Source organism: Tupaia chinensis, unplaced genomic scaffold (assembly GCF_000334495.1).
Source record: "Tupaia chinensis unplaced genomic scaffold, TupChi_1.0 Scaffold000348_1, whole genome shotgun sequence".
Lineage (NCBI taxonomy): Eukaryota > Metazoa > Chordata > Mammalia > Scandentia > Tupaiidae > Tupaia > Tupaia belangeri.
In genome coordinates this window covers 1,557,662-1,557,866 of record NW_006159842.1, presented here as the reverse complement: position 1 = coordinate 1,557,866, position 205 = coordinate 1,557,662, and the positions used below count along the sequence as shown (strand labels likewise).

At 71.7% G+C, this 205-nt stretch overlaps 1 protein-coding gene across 1 annotated transcript in view; it reads left to right on the top strand.

Moving 5' to 3' along the window:
- The first annotated feature begins 6 nt into the window (after positions 1-6).
- The window catches only part of NECTIN1 (nectin cell adhesion molecule 1), a 71,905-nt gene continuing 71,706 nt past the window's right edge, over positions 7-205 (top strand). Inside the window, exon 1 of the mRNA XM_006152319.2 lies at positions 7-150. Within this exon, the coding sequence (XP_006152381.1) occupies positions 113-150 (38 nt within the window). The 5' untranslated portion in view covers positions 7-112. The remainder of the gene's footprint in view (positions 151-205) is intronic.

The following is a 205-nucleotide window of genomic DNA, read 5'->3' as shown; positions in this document are numbered from 1 at the left end:
GATCCTCGGAGCGCTCGCGGGTCGGCAGTGATCCGCCCTCGTCTTCCCGGCTGCTTCTGGAGCGCGGGGAGCGCTCTCCTCGCCGCCCCTCTCGCCGGATACCCGGCCCCCGATGGCTCGGATGGAGCTTGCGGGCGCCGCTGGACGCTGGTGGGGACTCGCTCTCGGCTTTGCCCCATTTTTCCCCCCCCGTAAAGGCGGTCGC